The sequence below is a fragment of the Bactrocera neohumeralis genome, chromosome 3, assembly GCF_024586455.1.
Source record: "Bactrocera neohumeralis isolate Rockhampton chromosome 3, APGP_CSIRO_Bneo_wtdbg2-racon-allhic-juicebox.fasta_v2, whole genome shotgun sequence".
Classification (NCBI taxonomy): Eukaryota; Metazoa; Arthropoda; class Insecta; order Diptera; family Tephritidae; genus Bactrocera; species Bactrocera neohumeralis.
In genome coordinates this window covers 37,113,940-37,134,150 of record NC_065920.1, presented here as the reverse complement: position 1 = coordinate 37,134,150, position 20,211 = coordinate 37,113,940, and the positions used below count along the sequence as shown (strand labels likewise).

The window sequence follows — 20,211 nt, the reverse complement described above, 5'->3', positions numbered from 1 at the left end:
AACCTCTAAAGCGGCTCCCCCCTCTAATATCCGCATTTTTTTCCAAAACTTGAAATTAAGACATTTTATATTTTATTCTTATGTTTTCTCCTATAGAAATAAAGATAAAACAATTCGTAACAATAAAATAACTCGATTTCTTAACTTACATTTGAAATCTGTGTGCGACTATCTTCTTGCTTTGTTTCTGACAGCAAAACCGATAAAATTGGTTTCTGTGCCACCCAAAACCGAAACAAATTCTGTTTCGAATATCAAACCAATAATGTCTGAATTCATGACACCTACTGCTTTTTTTGATCGGTTTCAATTCTGATTCCGACAACTATCAGATTCCACAACACCCCTGAATACTTTATCAAATGTTAAAAAAAAGGTTTTTAAATAAAATAGTCATTATGGTTGCAAATGTTTTGACCACCATTGAATATGTATACATCCAAATTTTCCATGTGAAATATATTTATATGTACTTTAATAGGTACATACATACATATGTATGTAAATTATCAAACTATTAACTTTTGATCTTTTAAACTACCACTACATTAATTGTTACATGCACATCCTGTGTCATTGTTATCGAACAATTTAACAGTCCGAAGTCCAAATGATCTTTAAATAATTTCTTAGATATACTTATAAAACACCCCTCTCATGATCGACAAACACTCATCCCACCAATTTATACAATTGAATTTTAGTTCAATAAAAAATGCATTAAAGGTTTTACGCTTTTTATGCATAACCATTCGCAGACATTCTGTTTTTTTGTTGCTTTGATTGTTACCACTTCAACCATAAAACCGACTACCGAGTGTGGTCTTCACAATTAATCAAAATAAACCAGTGATGTGTCTTGTGTTGCTGTTTGTACTTCCTCTATCACAAAGCTTGCTATCAGGGCAAACATATATCCGTATGGATTGTTAGAGCATATGTACGTACGTCTGTATGTGTGCATATGTAAAATCACAAACTCACCCTAAAATGTTTACACATACTTATGTGCCTTTTCATATTTATCTCATCGAAAATTGCAACATTAGCTTAAGTGTCCAGCTAGATATTATGTGACTATATGTATGTATGCGTGTAAATACTAATTTTTGACCAGAATTCCCTATTTGTACTCATGATCAATATTCATAAAATACAGCACTTATGCTGCAACCCTGCGCTATTATGTCTTCTTGAGCGTGCGCGATAGTGTCTCGATTTTTTCTTAATGGAGAAATTATTTTTCTCGCGTTAAAAAACGTTGCCGTAACCCTTCATTTTTGTTTTCTATAAACTACTATAATTGATTTTAAGTCTTAATGTTTAAAAATACAAGAAATACAAGTAATAAAGGGCTACGTTCGGGTGCGACTGAACATTTTATAATCTTGCAACTTCATTATAAGGCATACGGTTTTTTAGAAAAACGAAAATATATTACATTATCCGTGCGGTTCTGTACCGTGATACTGTCTCAAATCTCTAAATTTGAGATTTTGAGTTAGAGACAATTTTTGAGACTTGAGACGATTTTGCTATTCCGTAAGTGACAGTCACAAAATCTATTACATTTCAATATTCAGAGATGCTTTTAAACTTGAATGAAAATAAATATGTCGATAAAAAATATTAAATTTTCTATAACACAGTCAAAAAACATAATTATCAATAAAAGTAAAAATATATGTTGACTTTGTTTCATAATATTTACGAAATTTATGTAAAATTGATTTATTTTTAACCTTTTCGTGTTTGAGTTGCTTACAAAATAAAAAATAACTACAATCGATTAATATCTGTGATGATCTCTATTCAGTATATTCAAAATGACAGACAAGAGTTCTTTTTGGTTTTGTGACCTGCTAATTACCAGGTCTCAAGTTTGAGTCAATATTTTGAGACTAACGCTAGAGACTGTTTAGTGAATAGTAACTAGTCACAAATTGAGATTTTACCTCAAAATGTCTCAAATAGAGACTAGAGACTGGTTACAGAATCCCGCTATATATGTAGTATATGGGAGTTGGTAATATCGAACAGATTTTTTCTATGAACTATTATCATGTCACAAACTAAACCAATGTTCCCAGGGTTTCACTAAGTTACCGCACATACAATCACTAATCGAATGTTCGAAAATACTGATAATAGTACGTATATGTGGGCTAAGTTAAGTTCTCGCTCAATTGTATTTATTTTAGGCACAAAGATATACTGAGATAACTCAAATATTGGTTGATATGTCCAGTATAAAGACACCTGGAAGTTCGAAAATCTTTATAATATAGTAGATATCAGGTAAGTATTGACCCGCTTCAACACATTTTTGATACACAGAATTACTATTGTCAAGAACGATTCTCTCTGAATTTCAATTGCATAACTCCCTCATTGATTGGTATTTTCGATCAAAAGTCAATTATAGATACTGGGGTCCATATATTTGGTAGCAAGGGCCTTGAACAGTTTTACTTGAATTGGGCAATTTTTGGTGATAAGCTGGTATCCTTTAAATTATACCACCTTATGTGAAAATTTATTTCGTTAATAATTACTTCTTGCTTTGTGTACAGGAAGGCGAAAGAATCAAATGGAATTTAATATTATGTTATATGGGAAGTAGGCGTGGCTGTAGTCCGATCTCGCCCATCGTCCAATTTTCACACCGGCTCCCATAAAGCCTTCTCACACCATCTATGAGGTAATATTTAAAGTCTCTGGTGTAATCAGTTATTGAATTATTGCGCTTATAGTATTTTTAAAACATACCATTATATGGGGTTTTAGTTTTATGTATATAATAAGTGATAAGAGCTGAATTAAAGTCAATCGCCTTGAGAAGTTCACAGTTAATTATTAGTTAACCGGCATTTAGAGTAAACAACACAAATGCCATTATTTCACTGAAGGAAAGTTACATCTAGAACAAGAGAGGGCGGGAGTAAGACTTAGCGGGCAAAAATCATATGCTTAAAGAGTAAAATCCTTTTAAAGTGAACTACATTTTCAAGCTTTTAGCCAGCTACCATGTGACGCATACCCTTTAGCGGTGAATTCTTTTATTAAGAAAACTTACCTACCATGCGCATCCATCTTGTTTCTATCTTCTAACCCCTAACTTGAGTACTTCTCGTCGTGTGAGACCACTTTATTCCGCATTTCTGTGTTTACAAATAAACCATTCAAACGATGTTTTGTTTACTCGCCAAGCAACACATTAACGTAGGCGTACTTACTATATTCCTGTGTTTTGTTATATCGTTGTTTAGAGTGTTTTACGTTAACAGGTTGCGTAACTTTAGCTACCTCAGGGATTTTCGTAACTAACGTTTACAAATCTAAATGAGTTTTTTAGCACCTACTAAACGATAATTAGAAAACGTGAAGTAGAAGAGAAGTAGCTCAAAAGTAAAGTGGACCACACTAATGTACATATGTATGTATGTTAAATAGAACTGACACTAAAAGTCTTAAAAATTTATGCTACAAATGAATTTTCGCTACAATTTGACCGGCCCTATTGTAAAAATATACATACATACATACATATGTATGTATTGAAAGGATTGTTGACATCTGGAATGATCCCCACTTTATAACATTTTTCGCTTTCCAAACCTTCATATCCAAAAAATTATATAATTCATTAAGCATTTCCTAGAAGCCTCAATATTCACTTAACAACAACAAATGATACACAGTTATGATATTGTTGCAGGAGCATAACAAGCGAAGAGTAAGCAGTGAAAATGTCATAAATTATGCAGAATGAATCCAAAACTTTCAGTATTCAAATAAATGAAGTAGAATACATGCATACATACATATGTGCAAAAGTTACATACTTTCAGGTTTTTACACATCGTTTAATTGACGCCTTACTTCTAAAAAATGTTAACATTTGCTATGTAATAATTATTTTTTCTGCAACCCCTATATGTACAAGTATACATACTTACGTACATATATATACATAACTATGCGTGTATTATGTGGTTGGTACATCATTCTGAAGGCGTATATTTAATTTCATGTTGTTCCAATTTAGGACTGTTTGCATATATGTTTGCATATATACATACATACATATGTATGTATTTGAAAGCATGTGAGATACATATATTAAATTTTTTTGTTTTAAATCCATAAATTACATTGTAAATTGTGATAATGATTACAGAGTCGTACATATTTTTTTTTGTTGCCCTGGATATCTTAGCAAATTTTGATGTTTTCAAGTTTTCAGATTATGACTTTATCCATGAAAATATTAGATGTGATCAATATAACGGCTTGCTAGTAATACAGATTTAGTTTTCCAGTCATGATCCTTATTCTCAGGTTCCATTTTGAAAATATGCGAAAAGTGTTAAGGTTTTAAGGTCAACATATTTTACTCAAAGGAAATTTAGCTTTCGTTCTAAAAGTAATTTGTATGGACTACTCTGAAACAACCATGCCGTCAAATACCCAGATATCGGTACAGTTTGCGGACAGATGTGAATAAGAGGGTGATACATCTACATAAAAGTTATTTTATCCAAATTAATTCTGTGATTTAATACGTGATTAAATTAGTAATGATAAAACAATTTATCAAAGCGTTGGATGTGGAAGGATATTGTTTTAGTGACATTTGCAGAAAACTCCCTAATATAGAATGGAAAAGCTGAACGATGGTTCTCAAATATGGCAAAAAGATACAGATTATATCAAGGTTATAAATGTTCCGGAAAATGAAGTGTGGAAAAAATTTCCGTTGAAAATTTCCAAACCTCTAAGTGCAAATTATGAAGAAATTGGACAAAATATGCTAACATACTTTATGATTTTAAAAGCAAATACTCTTATATGTATCAAGTTAAATACTATATATATGTACCATATTCGACTTCATTTGGATGTATAATTATAATGAAAAACAGAGAGAGCTGTTTCACTAGGATCTAAAAATGATGGTAGAAAGATATTAAGGCTGTTTATTTACCGCTGATCCTTAAAATTAAATTGTTAACTATAAAATTATAAAGGATCTTAAAAGAGCTCTTAAAATACGTTTAATAAAGATATTATACCATGTTTGTTTACGACTTTGGTCTCTCTGTTTACTTCAATGCATTCTAATTTTTTTAAAGCTAAACTGTTGGTATACCATACATAAGTATGTATGTATATATGTTATTTTGTTTCAAGTTTTCTGTTTCTGTTCTATCAGAAAATCTTAAAAAACTATTGATAGTTTCATGAACTGTGGGTAGAAATATATCCAAACCCGATCTTATGTCTATATGAAAATATAATACCTTCCACATGTGCATTTCTTATAGCTTTAAAGGGTGAAAAAATATTTGTAGTATGTACATATATCTTTAAATTTGATCGGTTAGTTTGTATGGCAGCTACTTGCTATAGTGATTCGATCTGATTAGTATATTCGGACACTGTATATTTGCATTTCACATACCTTATTGCCAAAAGTTCGTAAAGAAAACGGAAACTTATCTACATGTGTACATACATATGTACTTACATAGTGTAATGTAAAATAAAAAGCCGTGTTATTGAGTAGTGAATATGAATGAACATACTTAAGATACAAAAGTCTGTGCATACATATACACATAAAATAATGATGCAGATATTGCTGCTATGCAAATATTTACCCATCGACTAAAGGTGCATGAATAGTTATGACCTACAAGAAATTTTTCATGAATGTTTTTGGGATAAGTCTGAGTTTTACTAAAGAAGTTTCTTGTATTTACATACATATGTATGTATGTGTACAAATTACACATTTACATAAAATACGTAAGAGGGCATTTATGAATGAAATTTAAATTTCCTTAGTCTTTGTAGTATCTAGAGAGCTCGTATATTTACATGTGAACCAAAATATTATTATAATATGTGTACCGTCGCTTTCAGATATGTATGTATGTATATCAGTTTTATAATTGGTTATTGCACTATTCCGTTTTTCGGCAGATAGAAATTATTTTCAAACTGGCACATTCATGTGCACATAGCCCGCACGTACAAACATTTGTATATAGTATGTACTTCGTAAGTCATTAAAACTTTTACTGATAAAGTTTTCGAGTGTGTGTTTTTGTACCACAATATCCCTAAATTAAATGGTGGCCCAATGCTAGTTTTTCGTTCGCAAAATGATACAAAAGCGTTTATATTTTTTATTAAATGCATTAATTTAAGGGATATAATTGACAAATAACAATTCACAATTTGATTTGTATGCATATAGTGTAGCTAATATACTATTTTCAGCGAGGTTTGTTTAAGTTTTAAGCCGATTCCGAACGACCATAAAATTATCTTACGAACATATCACTTAACCTCACTAATCATGTTGAATAAAGTCACAAAAACTGCTCTTTGAATGAACTTTGAGTTTAACAGTGCATTTCTGTTATAGACAACCTTATTCAATAACCCATTTGAGATTAGCTACAAATGAAGCATCTCTGTAAGTTTATACTTCGCATATATGTACATAAGTATGTAAGTAAATAAATATGAATACACTTTCTTCATTCATTTTCGACATTGCCATCAACAATTGAGTAAACTTTGCTGCTGTTTTTCTATTTCGTCCCAATCTGTTAAGAACCAGCCAACTTAAGATAATAAACACTTGCCACTGAGGGAGCGTGCATCGAATAGGATGAGTGCGCCCTGGCAGTTTGTGAAATGCTCTTGACAATACCATAACCACAAAGAAAGAAGGTTTTACCGCTTTCACCCCTTAGGTGGTTGCTTTATGTGAAGTCTTCCCTACTAAAACAACATGTTGAGTTTTTACTTACTTGTATATGTTTATGCAACTTCACTTTAGCTTATATTTTTGCACACTTTTTTGCACTCTTTGTTGCATTCAATTGAACGCGTGTGCGCATGGTTTAGGAAAACTTTCATGACCTGCCAAAAAGCAACATAGGAAAACATTATCAAATGTAAAAATATATGTACATAACAGGATAATTCTTATTTGGTATGCCAGCGTGCGATAGCATCGTTTTCACACATACAGGTATATATACATATACTATACACAGGCATAATTCACACCCAATGTAACTAACAATGTGACCGCAAGAATTGTAAGGAAGCGAAGGATTCGAAGTGCTGCATTTTGAAAAGGGATCGCACTCGAAGACCAACTCCAATTGCAAATACAACAAATTACTAAAACTTTTTGATAAAAATCATTGAAAACACCATTATTATAAGCGACCTAAAACCACGAAAGGATTGAAGTGTTGCTTTTACAACACAAATTGCAGATTTCTAGGTCAATGTTTTTCATAGCATTATTCCATTATGTTTTTGTGGCTCTACTTTTTTACTAATTGGGATATGTAGTTATAAAATGTGTGGTTAGGACAACTTGTTATATGTATAAGTGCATATACACTTAGTGTATAAGTACTTAAAATCGTTTTTTTTTCGGCATGGCGTTTACACCACTACCTTTTGCTTACTTAGTCTGTGTTCACACACGGACTCTTTTGTCCCCCAAACCGTTTTTTTGTAGGCCAAGGGACCGTATCGCTACTGTTCGGGAGACATGATTTGCTTGTTCATTTCAAATTTCCTTCCATAGTTGCAATTCCGCCATAAAATATTTGATTGCGTTTCTAACTTGAACGAAAACAATTATTTTAAATACAACGAAATTTTGATTTTTTTTCAACTCTTAACCCTCAAATGTTAGTGATTGACAAAACAAAACCCCTCCCTCAAACCAGACGCTGTAGCTTAACTCTAAGGGGCCGCTATTTTTTTTTAGGTTCCCATTCATTTAACATAGGAAATTTGTTTTTTCATTCAAACTAAAATTTCACCAATTAATTTTCGTTTCTCAAAAATACATATTACATATTCAGAAAGTTGACTTTTCAAGCTTTAAAAATTCACTCATTATTTCCGTCCTGCTATATGGTGCAGAGGCATGAACGATGACAACGTCGACGTTGCGGGTTTTCGAGAGAAAGAATCTGCGAAAGATTTATGGTCCTTTGCGCGTTGGCTACGGGGAATATCGCATTTGATGGAACGATGAGCTGTATGAGATATACGACGACATTGACATAGTTCAGCGAATTAAAAGACAGCGGCTACGCTGGCTAGGTCATGTCGTACGTATGGTTGAAAACACTTCAGCTCTGAAAGTATTCGACCAAGTACCCGCCGGGGGAACGGAGGAAGAGGAAGACCTCCACTCTGTTGGAAAGACCAGGTGGAAAAGAACCTGGCTTCGCTTGGAATCTCGAATTGGCGCCACGTTGCGAAAAGAAGAAACGACTAGCGCGCTGTTGTTAACTCGGCTATAATCGCGTAAACGGTGTCTACGCCAGTAAAGAAGAAAAAACTCTAAAACCTCACAGTACTTACCAATTATTACTTTTCAAATTATTTCATTTCCCTCTCTAAACGCGTTTATGCCGAAATCTATATACAGAGACCTCGTTTCTTAATTAGGCATTCTTAATACTTAGATGTGAAATTAATTATATCGATCTAAAATGATACGAATGTTTGAAATTTATATGCTATGAATCACTTTTTAAGGTGATAAAGTAGTCTTTATTGTTCTAAAAACAGTATTCGAATTGTGTTCAGTTCGGGAAATGAAAGAAAAATGTGATTTATTTTTGACTCCCAGAGAAAATTGATTCAGAAAGTAAAGTCTGCTCTATTTCAACCTACAGATCATAGCAGTAAATATGTATGAAAGCCTAGGTTATATACATATGTAAGGTTTATTCTTGTATATCATATGATGACCATCCGCATGTACAAATAGTGAAAGTATTCATGACTTAACGAATTCACAGAGAATCTTACACTCATACACATTGCAAACTTTTGCTATGCCTGGAAGTTCAAAAGGCATGGTGCTGATGAATTCGACGAAGATAAGTTTGCACTATAATTAGCGTACACTTGATACCTTGTCAAAAAAAGAAACAACAACAACAAAAATAGCATAGTGTTCGGTAAAAAATTATAATTAACCAATACAGCTAGAACTTGAGCTTCTCAAAGTAATACCGAAAATCAAAAATGTGAAAAATTAACAAAAAAAAAAATCATAAAAAATAAAAATGAAATTTAAGAATCAATCTTTTATGGGAGAACAACTGCACAGCTTTTACCTTTTGAAACGTTTCCGCACCATCCTTGCAATATTTGTGGTTGTGTTGCGTTGTGTGTTCTTTGGCTTGCTTGAGCTTCATTCGCAGCTTTCTTGCTATCAACAATCTGGACAGACACCTAAAAAGTTCTCAGACCTCTGTTGTAAATCTGCTTGACCGTGAGAAAAATATCAACGATGTGTCGTAGGTCGCCAGAGCCAGCGGACAGCGTGGGGCTCAGTAACGATTACCTTGTGATCTTCTGTTTTTGCATTAAAATGGTTCAGCTTAAATTTATATACATATTTACATACTTCTTGTTTGTGTGTGCCACACTTTATGCGGACACATTTTTGAGGGTATTCTTGTATTTACGAACGTAACATATGAGTATATTTGGTTATTTTATATTTTTAGATAGGTAAATGATTTTTGAGACACTTATTCAACAAATTTTCTCACAAATTCAAATAGGGACAACATTTTTTTAAAAACGTCCATATTCTTACTAATATTAAAACTTAATAAAATTTGGTGTTAATAATTACAAACCTTTAAAATTAAGGATGATGGCTGAGATGCTGATCGGATAAAACATAACAACAAAGAAACTAGTGAGCTTATTAGGAAACACTGACGCTGCATAAATGATGAAAATAATAATCCTTCTCCAATATTTTTTACCAACATATCATTATTATTGTTTATTGCAAGTTTTGTTAACCTAACGGTTGTTTGTATCACCTAAACCTAATCGAGATAGATATACGGTGCTGAAATCCGAATGACTGTCTGTTTGTCCGTCCGTCTGTACCGTCCGTGCAAGCGATAGCTTGAGAAAAAATTGATTGAATTGTAATTGAATTGACTGTATTGCTAATTATTATCATACATATCTCCCAAACCACTGCAGCCAAATCAACCAAATTTTGTATCCCTTTCGACAGTGTGAAAATTAAAGAAATCGGAAAATATTCGTCATAAACATTAAATTTTAAGATAGTACGGTGTTAAAATTGGATGATGGGCGTGACCTTCTTTTACCTTTTGGTGAAATCATATACATACATATCTCCAGAGCGACTCCAATGATTTCAACCAAATTCGGTACATTAGATTACAAAGACATTCCTGTATTACAGTGTAAAAGTTGGTAAAATCGAGCACAACCACGCCTACTTTTCTTATAACTTCATTTTAAATTCTATCTGATTCCATCACTTTCCAGTGCACAAATTAATTACCAGTAAATGTATCGGAATAGATCTTTGCACGAATAGAACGTTTAAGGTGTGTCAGCTTATGACAAAAAATTTTCATAATCGGACTACAACTGTTCAAGCACCCTTTCAAAGTTTCAAAACTCTTCAAACACAACTTTTATCCTAATGTAATATTTCAATGATGACACGATACTTGAAATGTTTTTCCTGAAATTGATCGCAACAAGCGCAGTCTGATGGAATAAATATAAAACATTTCTAGATCAACAACAATTTATAAGTTTAAAATTACTTAAATTTAAAATTAAATTGATATTTTAATTTAAAAATTGTGATTCTAAACCATTTTCGAATCCATCTGGTTATACATAACAAATTCCATTAAAATCGATCCTGCCGTTTAGGAGGAGTTCCGTGACATACATATGTATGTATATTTACTGGCAAATACTAAGATTTAGTTTTAATAACAATATTTCGTTAAAGCACAATTCTAAGTTAATTCTATTTTCATTTCCTTCTACTTTTAGTGTTACCGTGCCTGGTTATCAGGGAAATCTACAAGCAGCAATATCTCACAGCGCGTCATTGGCCGCCTGGGAACGATTTGGAGTGGAATTTAGTCTGACTTTTGTCGTTGTACTCACATATTTCGTTTCAACCGACTCCATGAAGCGTTTTATGGGCAACTCGGCCATTACAGTGGGGTCTGCGTATAGTGCGTGTAGTTTTGTTTCTGTAAGTGGATTTTATATGCCCAGTAGTACTATATACATAGATATAACGAGGTATACAAACATTTGACAATTTATGGCTTAGGTCATTGCGATTTCTTAAAAAGAGTTTCGAAAACTATTAATTTTACAGTCCAAAGTTAAAAATCAAATTCGCTGTTCCACAACGATAATAAAAATATCTGTGATAATTGCGGCATCTTTGGAATTTACTCTTAAATTAAAGTAGCAATGAAACCCGATTAGCTCTACGTACCCATGAACACACTTGGTTTATGCTCGTATTTAGGTATGTACATTTACTCGTCCGTATGTTTGTGTATGTGGTAAGTATGTTGAGGACATTGGAGGAAGCACCTGCGTTTCGGAATTTTTAATGCGAATGCAGTCGATACAAAGAAGAGGTAGAAAATAAATGACTATTAAGAAATCTTGATAGTTCACGTCAATGTATATACTCATATAAGTGTTATTATATATTATACACACATGCATACATACATATGCGTATAAATATAAGTATATATATATAGTATATATAAGTATATAGAGAGAGAGAGAATATACTTATGTACGTCTTCATTTGTGTTATTTGTAGTATGAAAAAATTTACCTATGGAAAGCTTCTAATCACATTTGTATCCTTTGTTTTTGCAGATGCCTTATTTGAATCCAGCTCGTTCGCTAGGCCCGTCTTTTGTACTTAATAAATGGGATAATCATTGGGTCTATTGGTTTGGACCACTTGTCGGCGGCATTGCATCCGGCTTGCTATTCGAATATGTATTCAGTACACGCCGAAACTCACGTACACACAAACCAAATGCTGATAACGAGTCTTCCTCTATACATTCCGAAGATGAACTCAACTACGATTTAGACGTTGAAAAACCACATATGCCTGCTAAATACCCTCAGAGTACATATCCACGTGGACAAGCAAGCACAAAAACGGCGGTCGCAAGTAATACTGGCACTATTCCAGGTGGAGTTAACTATTGTCAGAATTTGTACACGGCACCTCCCCTTAATAAATTTGATCAGCCAGAACCACTATATGGTGGCACACGTTCCCTATATTGCCGCTCTCCCACACTCACACGTACAAATCTGAACCGTTCACAGTCTGTATACACCAAGAGTAACACAGCTATTAATCGGGAGATTGTACCTCGTCCGGGCCCGTTAGTACCAGCACAAAGCTTGTACGGTATGCGTATGACACAGCCACAAACCCAGGCTCAGTCATCACATTTACAAAATCAGAATGTACAAAATCAATTGCAGCAACGTTCAGAGAGCATATACGGTATAAGGGGATCAACAAGGCAATCCCAACAGCAGCAGCAGCAACAGCAACAGCATCAACAACAGCAACATCAACAATCTCATCAGCAACAGTCACAACAACAGCACCAACATCATCAGCAACAACAACAACATCATCAACAACAACAACAGCAACATCAACAGCAACATCAACAGCACCATCAACCAGCACAACAATCACAACTTCACCAACCCCAACCCACAAATCAAGATGGTCAACAGGGCTTTCAGCCTGTATATGGTACACGTCATAACCCCAATCCACTCGATGGTAATCTTAAATACGATCGTCGGCCTGAGTCGGCGTACGGCATGGCCCTACATCGGAACCGTGGCCAATCGGCACAATCGGATGACAGTTCCTATGGATCATATCATGGCTCAGCAGTAACCCCACCAGCACGTAATCCGAATTCTGGCGAAGCGATTCTCATGTATGCTCCACCGCCACCGATGCCATCGAGTCATTCCCAAGTCGTTGCGCCACCACCCATTCGTACGCAATCGGAGCGCAAAGTAACAGCACCAATTGTCGTGTCTCAGCCACCGCAAATAACAACTGGTGTAGTTACATATACTGCGAGTTCCGGTCAAGGTATGCCACCACCTCAACAGACATCGCAACAACAACCTCAGCAGCAACCACCACCCCAGCAACAGCAACAATCGCAACAACAACAAATCCTCATTCAGCAACACCAATCTTCCCAACAACAACATTATGGAGTATTACCAATGCGGACCAATTGAAATAGGCGCTTGAGCGTTGGCAACGCCAAGAGTTATCAAATTGGAAGTGTATAGGGTAAATGCTCGAGACTTATACATATGTAAATAATGATTACGACAAGAATTTAACGTTAATTTTTTCGGTTTAGGCTGTGACAATTGTTACAAAAACAAATTGGACTATGCCGTCATATTGTGACGAATTTCTTTTGAGTTGAGAAGAGAACAGAACAGCATGTAAATTGTAAGCAAAAACGTAAGCACTTTGATTAATTCGTGAAATATGCTTAATTTATCAGTTTATCGTGAAAAAGTTTAAGGTAAAAAAGAATTTGCGATTTTATTTTTTATATATGTATGTACATACATATGTATGCATTGAATAATTTTATTCGGACCTTTTGTACATTATTGAGCACACTTTTGACAATATATGTAGATAAAAAAAAGATCACATTATTTTTCCGTAACGTTATTCTATTCATTACAGTAAATTTTGTTTCACTATAACCTAATAAATTAAGTATATTTCTCGAATTAACAAAAGCGTTTTCATTTTTGTTTACAATTTATATTCTGTTGCATCTTCTTCTCGACTTAAAGGATTACATATGTACATACATACATAAGTACGTCACAAGATGGCGGTTGACATAATCTTGTATTCTTGTATGTATAAAAATTCGCTATACTTGTATATGTGTGTATGTATCAGAGAACTGCAACGAGTAATAAATTTTCGTTTATACTTAAGTACTGATCCGTTACTCTGTCTGATTCTGTCAGTTCAGTTCATGTACAGGAAGCGCACTGTTTGTCTTCAAATCAGCGATAGAGAACAACTTTGAATCACTAGCGATCAGCTTATACCTGATTTGTTTATGACCGTTCGTATCAGCAGAAAATACCCGAAGTGATGCAAACTCATGCTTCAATAATTGAAATGATCGACAAAGTTCGGTTTGTATATCATCCCCTAAACACTGATTTACTAGTGCACTTTTGTTCTATTTCAAATACACATACTTGTATATACATGTATGTATGTATATACATATGTACATATATTATATGTCTAATGGAAATTCCATCGAGAACGTACATACGAAACAAATGTATGTATATATATATGTATGTACATTCTCGATGGATTTTCCATTGTTTACGTTTCGAAAATTTGTAACATGCGCACATTTTCAAAGCTGATACATTTTTTGCCATACATGATTCAAATCAGTCCAGCAGAAAATTGTTGTTTGCTGTATTCATAGATTTACTCATAGATTAACTCGTAGATTTACTTATAGTTTACGCAAAGTTTCACTTCAATTCAAACAATCGTCGCAACGCTATGAACTGACATGATACGATTGCAACCGAAGCCAGCCATACCGCTTACACGATCGAGTTGCATCAGGTCAGTTGATGCTGCCGGCTACTCGAATTGATTAACAATGTCGTCTATGCTGAACTGAATTGATTTGATTGTGTTTTTGGCACGACTGTTTGTTCTGATTTTATCATACTCGTTAGAGCTCTCTGGTATGTATACACATACATACATACATATACGACTGCTTACTGTACGGCATGTGCATCGTATATTTCAATATAAGGCATATTGCCTGGACTGTTTTAAATTGTTGGAGATTGATTTTTTATACGTATCTAGTTTTTAACTCTAGTTTTATTTCGCAATTTGAAATATTTTTAACTTAAAGACTTTAAGGAAAATGCATAACATTTATACTTAATTGAATTAAAAAATATATTTTTATTTATAGTGCTTTAGTTTGAATAAGGTAACTAATAGTTACATAAATAAAATATTTTGTATGTAGAAATGTTAATTTTATTGTATTATTAAAAATAAGTACAAGAATTCTAGTAGTGTAGGAATGAATTATTGGCTGTAAGTTTATAATAAAATAATACTTAGATATACATATATATATAAGTACATATACTCAAAACACGTATACTAATTTACATACAAACATAAGTATATTTATAAAATTTTTACGTACATGGATTCTGTTAGATCTCCAATCGGAATTCGTCAATAAAATGCAAATACTATATAAATCCCATATTTACTATTATTTTTGTGTATGTACCGTAAATAAAACTGAATTGATAGTCTAGTCAATTTAAAAGTTTTCTATATTTTGGGCTGATTTAACACCACTTCTAATCAGTCGTTTTGTAGATTTTGGAGGCAGAAATTGTAGCAGTGTTTCTCATAACCGGACAACCACCGTCCCAGAATTTTTGTCTGAGTAAAGGAACTGTTCATATATGGGACCGTGGCAAAAGCGTGTGTTTAAAATGTTTCTTAAGGTCAAAAACTGCAACTTAGAACTATAACTCTACTGAACTAATAAATGCGTTTCCGTAGAGCCACCGCAAACCAGACCACGGCAGCGCAGATATATTTTTTTGCTGTGATCATTTTGCGTATTGTTCGTAAAAAAACTGTTTCAAAACATCAGGAATTAATAAGACTATAAAAAATCGGCAACTATAAACTGTACATAATTTTTTAGACATACTTTATGAAATCTTGTCTGTTTATCAGAGATAAGTTTAACGATATATTACCAAAATAGTGTCCTTGTCCAGTCAATGAATCGTACTCATTTCCGGTTATATTAAATTAGAAATAAAATTTAACACGACTGTCTAATATATGTATGTATGTACATATGGTATATCTTCTTCTTCTTAATTGGCGTAGACACCGCTTACGCGATTATAGCCGAGTTAACAACACCGCGCTAGTCGTTTCTTCTTTTCGCTGCGTTGCGCCAATTGGATATTCCAAGCGAAGCCAGGTCCTTCTCCACTTGGTCCTTCCAACGGAGTGGAGGTCTTCCTCTTCCTCTGCTTCCCCCGGCGGGTACTGCGTCGAATACTTTCAGAGCTGGAGTGTTTTCATCCATCCGGACAACATGACCTAGCCAGCGTAGCCGCTGTCTTTTAATTCGCTGAACTATGTCAATGTCGTCATATATCTCGTACAGCTCATCGTTCCATCGGATGCGATATTCACCGTGGCCAATGCGCAAAGGACCATAAATCTTTCGCAGAATTTTTCTCTCGAAAACTCGTAACGTCGACTCATCGGTTGCTGTCATCGCCCAAGCCTCTGCACCATATAGCAGGAATTATGAGCGACTTATAGAGTTTAGCTTTTGTTCGTCGAGAGAGGACTTTACTTTTCAATTGCCTACTCAGTCCGAAGTAGCACCTGTTGGCAAGAGCAATCCTGCGTTGGATTTCCAGGCTGACATTATTAGTGGTGTTAATGCTGGTTCCTAAATAGACGAAATTATCTACAACTTCAAAGTTATGACTGTCAACAGTGACGTGAGAGCCAAGTCGCGAATGCGACGACTGTTTGTTTGATGACAGGAGATATTTCGTTTTGCCCTCGTTCACTACCAGACCCATTTCTGTGCTTTCTTGTCCAGCCTAGAGAAAGCAGAACTAACGGCGCGGGTGTTGAGGCCGATGATATCAATATCGTCGGCATACGCCAGCAGCTGTACACTCTTATAGAAGATGGTACCTTCTCTGTTTAGTTCTGCAGCTCGAACTATTTTCTCCAGGAGCAGGTTGAAGAAGTCGCACGATAGGGAGTCGCCTTGTCTGAAACCTCGTTTGGTATCGAACGGCTCGGAGAGGTCCTTCCCGATCCTGACGGAGCTTTTCGTGTTGTTCAACGTCAGTTTACACAGCCGTATTAGTTTTGCGGGGATACCAAATTCAGACATCGCGGCATTCACGGATCTTTTCCAAGATTTGGCGCATGGTGAATATCTGGTCGGTTGTTGATTTTCCAGGTCTGAAGCCACACTGATAAGGTCCAATCAGTTTGTTGACGGTGGGCTTTAATCTTTCACACAATACGCTCGATAGAACCTTATATGCGATGTTGAGGAGGCTAATCCCACGGTAGTTGGCGCAGATTGTGGGGTCTCCTTTTTTATGGATTGGGCATAGCACACTTAAATTCCAATCGTTGGGCTAACTCTCGTCCCACCATATTTTACAAAGAAGCTGATGCATGCTCCCTATTAGTTCTTCGCCGCCGTGTTTGAATAGCTCGGCCGGTAGTCCGTTGGCCCCTGCCGCTTTGTTGTTCTTGAGGCGGGCAATTGCTATTCGAACTTCTTCATGGTCGGGTAATGGAACGTCTGCTCCATCGTCATCGATTGGGGAATCGGGTTCTCCTTCTCCTGGTGTTGTGCGTTCACTGCCATTCAGCAGGCTGGAGAAGTGTTCCCTCCATAATTTAACTATGTTCTGGGCATCAGTGACTAGATCACCTTTGGGGGTTCTACAAGAGTATGCTCCGGTCTTGAAACCTTCTGTAAGCCGCCGCATTTTTTCGTAGAATTTTCGAGCATTACCCCTGTCGGCCAGCTTATCAAGTTCTTCGTACTCACGCATTTCGGCCTCTTTCTTCTTCTGTCTGCAAATGCGTCTCGCTTCCCTCTTCAACTCTCGGTATCTATCCCATCCCGCACGTGTAGTGGTCGATCGTAACGTTGCGAGGTAGGCAGCCTGTTTTCTCTCCGCTGCGACACGGCACTCCTCGTCGTACCAGCTGTTCTTTTGCTCTTTCCGAAAACCAATGGTTTCGGTTGCAGCTGTACGTAAGGAATTTGAAATGCCGTCCCACAGTTCCCTTATACTGAGTTGTTGACTAGTGCTCTCAGAGAGCAGGAGTGCAAGCCGAGTAGAAAATCGTTCGGCTGTCTGTTGTGATTGCAGCTTCTCGACGTCGAACCTTCCTTGTGTTTGTTGGCGTGCGTTTTTTGCTGCACAGAGGCGAGTGCGAATCTTAGCTGCAATAAGATAGTGGTCCGAGTCGATGCTAGGACCTCGGAGCGCACGCACATCTAAAACACTGGAGACGTGTCTTCCATCTATCACAACATGATCGATCTGGTTGGTAGTTTTTCGATCCGGAGACAGCCAGGTAGCTTGATGAATCTTCTTATGCTGGAATCTAGTACTACAGATAACCATATTTCGGGCCCCGGCGAAGTCAATCAGCCTCAACCCATTTGGGGATGTTTCGTCGTGGAGGCTGAATTTACCGACCGTAGTGCCAAATATACCTTCTTTGCCCACCCTGGCGTTAAAGTCGCCGAGCACGATTTTGACATCGTGGCGGGGGCAGCTCTCATAAGCGCGCTCCAAGCGCTCATAGAAGGCATCTTTGGTCACATCGTCCTTCTCTTCCGTCGGGGCGTGGGCGCAAATCGGCGATATGTTGAAGAACCTCGCTTTGATGCGGATTGTGGCTAGATGTTCATTCACCGGAGTGAATGATAGTACTCGGCGACGGAGTCGAACCAACACCAAACTTGCGCTCCTTTATATGGCCACTGTAGTAAATGTCACAAGGACCTACTCGTCTCTGTCCTTGTCCCGTCCATCGCATTTCTTGGACGGCGGTGATGTCAGCCTTTATTTTTGCGAGGACATCAACCAGCTGGGCAGCGGTACCTTCCCAATTAAGGGTCCGGACATTCCAGGTGCATGCCCTCAAATCGTAGTCCTTATTCCGTTTGCCATGGTCGTCATCGAAACGGAGGTCTCTCATCCGAGGCTGTGTTTTATTTTTCATTGGTATTGTTTTTTACGTGGCGGGTCCCAAGCCCAGCGCACAACCCTATGTAGGGAATGTTTCGCCTTCTCACATTAGCTCGCCTTCGAACGGATGTTCTTAGGCTACCCAGAGGATACTTGGTCAAAGACCGGAAGTAGTGAGCTGCTTGAGCCATGTGTAAAAGAATCGTTTCTGGCCACTCCCAATTGAATGGCGATCAGAGAACTTTCCTCACTTGCGTGAACTTCTACACATGACTCCATCCTCCACATATGGTATATAGTATATATAAAAATTACATGCAATGTTTTTTCAGGGGTACACTCCTAAGCTACTGAATCGGTTTTAGTAAAATTCACCACACTGTGCCTACTTTAATCGAACTCAAAAATAAGATATTAAATATTTCAATATGTTAAAAGAAAAACATTTCAGAAAAAAAATTAATGTTGAAACATAAAAATCCAAAATAAAATAATAATAAAATCATTTAGAGTAAAATGACAAATGGATAATAACGTTTTCGCCTTTATTCGTAAATAATAGTTTAACTGTATAAAATAGTTTATTATAATAGAGTTGCGAACACGAATTATGAAAAATAAAATCGACGATAATTTGCCAGAATTAACTAGGCAGCGAAATTCGTAGTTGCCGGAATGTTCGAGTGGCATTATTTTGGTAACAATGTACTATATCAGGGCTGCCAGAGGGAAGACTTTAGTATACCGTCCCAGGATTTCGGAAATAAAATCGTCCAATCGTCGGATAGAGGAGATTCTCCAGATCAAGAATATATATAGTTATAGCAGCAGGAAGCTTATAGTTTTCGAGATATTCGCGTTTAAAGTTTAAAATTACCACTATTTTAATTACGCATTTTCTCGGCATAAAACTAATTTTGAACTTATATTTTTCACTTTTATATCCACTAGTACTTCACTAATTCGTTTGTACACATTTATTTTACATTACATAGTACAAAAACAGTTTTAATTCAATATTTAACTTTTTGTTAAAATTTATTTACTTAACAATAACAAAAGAGCTACAAACTGTCAAATAATCAGTGTTACCTTGTGGACATCATTTTTAAAATAACTAAAAGAAATAAAGTAAACAGATTATACCCCAAATACGAGAATCAACAACCTATAAAAATAAAATAGGTCAAACACCGGGGTGTATCAAATTTTTTTCACGTTGAACTCCTTTTTACGTGGGCAGCCTTCGGCCGCGCTACAGAAAAAATAACTCTGGTCGAACAAACACCGGGGTGTACCAGATTTTTTTCGCGTTGAACCCCTTTTTGCGTGGGCGGCCTTCAGGTCGCTTAAATTTTTTTATATATTTTTTATTGTTTATCAACGATTATGTTTCCTGTATTTAGGGTATAATCTTTCTTTCTATTTTTT

General features: G+C 35.7%; 1 protein-coding gene across 2 annotated transcripts in view; it reads left to right on the top strand.

Moving 5' to 3' along the window:
- LOC126753440 (neurogenic protein big brain) overlaps nt 1–15,322 on the top strand; it is a 28,466-nt gene extending 13,144 nt beyond the window's left edge. Inside the window, exons 4-6 of one of the 2 annotated variants that reach the window (XR_007666138.1) lie at nt 10,912–11,119; nt 11,773–13,249; nt 13,323–15,322. Coding sequence is in view for 1 of the 2 variants with exons in the window: in XM_050464911.1 (XP_050320868.1) it covers nt 10,912–11,119; nt 11,773–13,194 (1,630 nt within the window). In the remaining variant the exon portion in view is untranslated. Of the gene's footprint in view, nt 1–10,911; nt 11,120–11,772 lie in introns of both variants that reach the window. The other variant, XM_050464911.1, reaches the window with a different exon arrangement.
- The last annotated feature ends 4,889 nt before the right edge of the window (nt 15,323–20,211 follow it).